This window comes from Larimichthys crocea, unplaced genomic scaffold (assembly GCF_000972845.2).
Source record: "Larimichthys crocea isolate SSNF unplaced genomic scaffold, L_crocea_2.0 scaffold17760, whole genome shotgun sequence".
NCBI lineage: Eukaryota > Metazoa > Chordata > Actinopteri > Sciaenidae > Larimichthys > Larimichthys crocea.
Window position 1 is genome coordinate 1 of NW_020852419.1, and position 2,309 is coordinate 2,309.

General features: G+C 39.9%; 1 protein-coding gene across 1 annotated transcript; it reads right to left on the reverse strand.

The window, feature by feature from the left end:
* On the reverse strand, window positions 1–2,296 carry LOC113744780 (protein phosphatase 1 regulatory subunit 12C-like). Its single transcript, XM_027275718.1, has 3 exons — window positions 2,014–2,296; window positions 1,659–1,709; window positions 1–839 (listed from the first exon to the last, which is right to left on the reverse strand). The coding sequence occupies exons 1-3, from the start codon at window positions 2,131–2,133 to the stop codon at window positions 753–755; spliced, it is 258 nt and encodes an 85-aa protein (XP_027131519.1). The 5' UTR covers window positions 2,134–2,296; the 3' UTR covers window positions 1–752.
* Between the last annotated feature and the right edge of the window lie 13 nt (window positions 2,297–2,309).

Consider the following 2,309-nt stretch of genomic DNA (forward strand, 5'->3'; position numbering starts at 1 on the left):
TTTTTTTTTTTTTTACAACAGAGACCACAACTACACCTTTACATCACTGTCAGGACAGATGACCCCTGTACATAAATATACATGTTAAATATACATTCAGAGGAGCAGGGAGAAATGAACATGCAAATTTGGTCCACCGTTACAGCAGTCAGCTAAAACAGAAAGCATCGACCCAAGACTCATCCTGAGAACACTGACCACCTGGAGTTTTTCCCAAAGGACATGCAAATCTGGGGCTGGTTTTTGGCACATTGAAGTCTTGTTGTTTTTTTTTTCTCTAGTAACCACCCCTTAACACCTGACTGGCATTTTTTTTTGTCTCAGAGGTCAAGAAAGCTATCTAAAACATTACTGCGAGCTCGCACTGTGCATGGCTTTAAGTCTCTTAATACAGATTTTACACAAAGTATCAGAGAAGCAAAGCACAAATATTCCAGTTAAAAAAATACAATAAAAACTTAATATAAAAGTGGATGTGAACAGGAACATCCTGTCAGTCCACAGGAGGTGCAGTTCAGCTTGTTTATACAGTAGATCTGCCAAAACATAAAGGCCCAAACACAGGCGAATAACCCTGAAATCTACACGTTGTTCCAGTTACTGTTGAATAGTCGAATGTGCTGTGCAGGTGTCTGATGCTGCCGTCTCCCATCCTGGTTTGTGTCTTCTGAGTTGGGCAAAAGAAGAATGTAATACTTTTTTATCCCCATGTAGGTTTTTTTTTTCCTTTTTCTTTCCTTTCTCCTCTAGGTTCATCTTGAGAGTTTGCTGATGACTCGAATGAGGGCGGCATTCTCATCCTTGAGCCTCTGGTTGTCTGCTCTGAGGTCCCCCAGAACCTACATCAGGAAACATCAGGAAACAGTTGTGTTTGTAGATTTTCCACAACACAACAGTACACACAGTAAATTGTAAAATGGACTATACTTGGTAAATCCTCCCTTCTGTACTGGACTGGGCCGAGCCAAGAAATTATGAAATTAATGTTCTATAATGGACCAAATTTTCTGATTTAGTTAACTAAACTAGGGTACCTACAGGGTTCTCAGAGTGACTTTTAAGGATCTTTTCTTATCACTTAGAATGACATTTAATGCCAACTTTAAGGTCATTCTTCAAATCACTGTGGAAGGCCTAAGAGTTATTTAAATTCAAGAGTTGGCATAGAGCCACAATGAGTTTGCAGGTTGTAGGCTGCACCATGGACAATGTGGTCTCTTCATAGCACATCAATTTTAGGACCTTTGTAAACAAAGTTCTACTTTCATCCATCCATTTTCTATAACTGCTTATTCTCACTAGGGTTGTGGGGGGTGGAGCTGATTTAAGAGTGAGAGGGGTACACCCTGGACAAGTTGCCAGCTCATCACAGGGGCACATAGAGACAAACAACCATTCACACCTACGGACAATTTAGATGCATGTCTGCATATCTTTGGAGAGAGCCCACGCAGACATGGAGAGCACATTCAAACTCTACACAGAAAGATCCTGAGGTTTGAACCAGGAACCTTCTTGCTGTGAGCGACAGTGCTAACTACTGCACCGTTATAGTATTGAATTCAATGCTTTTAAAAAAACTTTTAAGACGTTGTGAATTCCCTGGATACGAACGAGTGTCAAATAATTACAACAAGTGTTGGAGTGAACATCTGTACCTTTAGCTCATCCTCCAGTTCCACTGCTTTCCTCTGGAGGGCCAACTTCTCCTGTGAACAACAGTTGAACATCACAATCTGTTTACAGAGCAGATTGCAGTGTGTTCTTGTTTTGTTCTGCTTCACCATTACCGAGCATGAGCTGTTCACAAGCAGCCCTTCCATGGTTTTAACATTTTATCACACCTTACTTAGCATATTTGCAAAAAAACGTAGCAAACTTCACACCTTGACAGTTTGAAGTCACAACTTGACAGCACAAAATGGAAGCTCTGTTCCATTTTTAAAAACTCATCAATATACTGTATGTACTCAATTAGTATTAAGATTGTAAAAACTAAGAAAACAGACTTACAAATCTGTCCAGTTCCAGCAGGGCCGGTCTGTCTGTGCTGCTCTCTTGACTCTGCCACAGACAGAAAAACTGTTCAGTGACAGCTACAACAATAGTTAACAAGTAAACACAAATGAACATAAATGACCTCTTAATTAAGTTCCCAAGTTTACAAATCAGATCATTTATATTTTAAGAATGAGAAAATGAAACAGAAAACAACTATTAAAGGACGATTTGTGAGGTTGTCCACTTTCCCACGCTCTCTTTGTTATTGCTGACTGACAAACTCTACACACACACACACACACAGACAC

What these genes read in the sequence shown, in the direction of transcription:
- LOC113744780 (XM_027275718.1), bottom strand. Translation starts at nt 2,133, where the DNA reads ATGTTCATTTGTGTTTACTTGTTAACTATTGTTGTAGCTGTCACTGAA. An exon ending in TGCTGGAACTGGACAGATTT is followed by an intron (nt 1,710 to 2,013) that starts GTAAGTCTGTTT and finishes TGTTGTTCACAG; the next exon opens with GAGAAGTTGGCCCTCCAGAG. An exon ending in AACTGGAGGATGAGCTAAAG is followed by an intron (nt 840 to 1,658) that starts GTACAGATGTTC and finishes TTCCTGATGTAG; the next exon opens with GTTCTGGGGGACCTCAGAGC.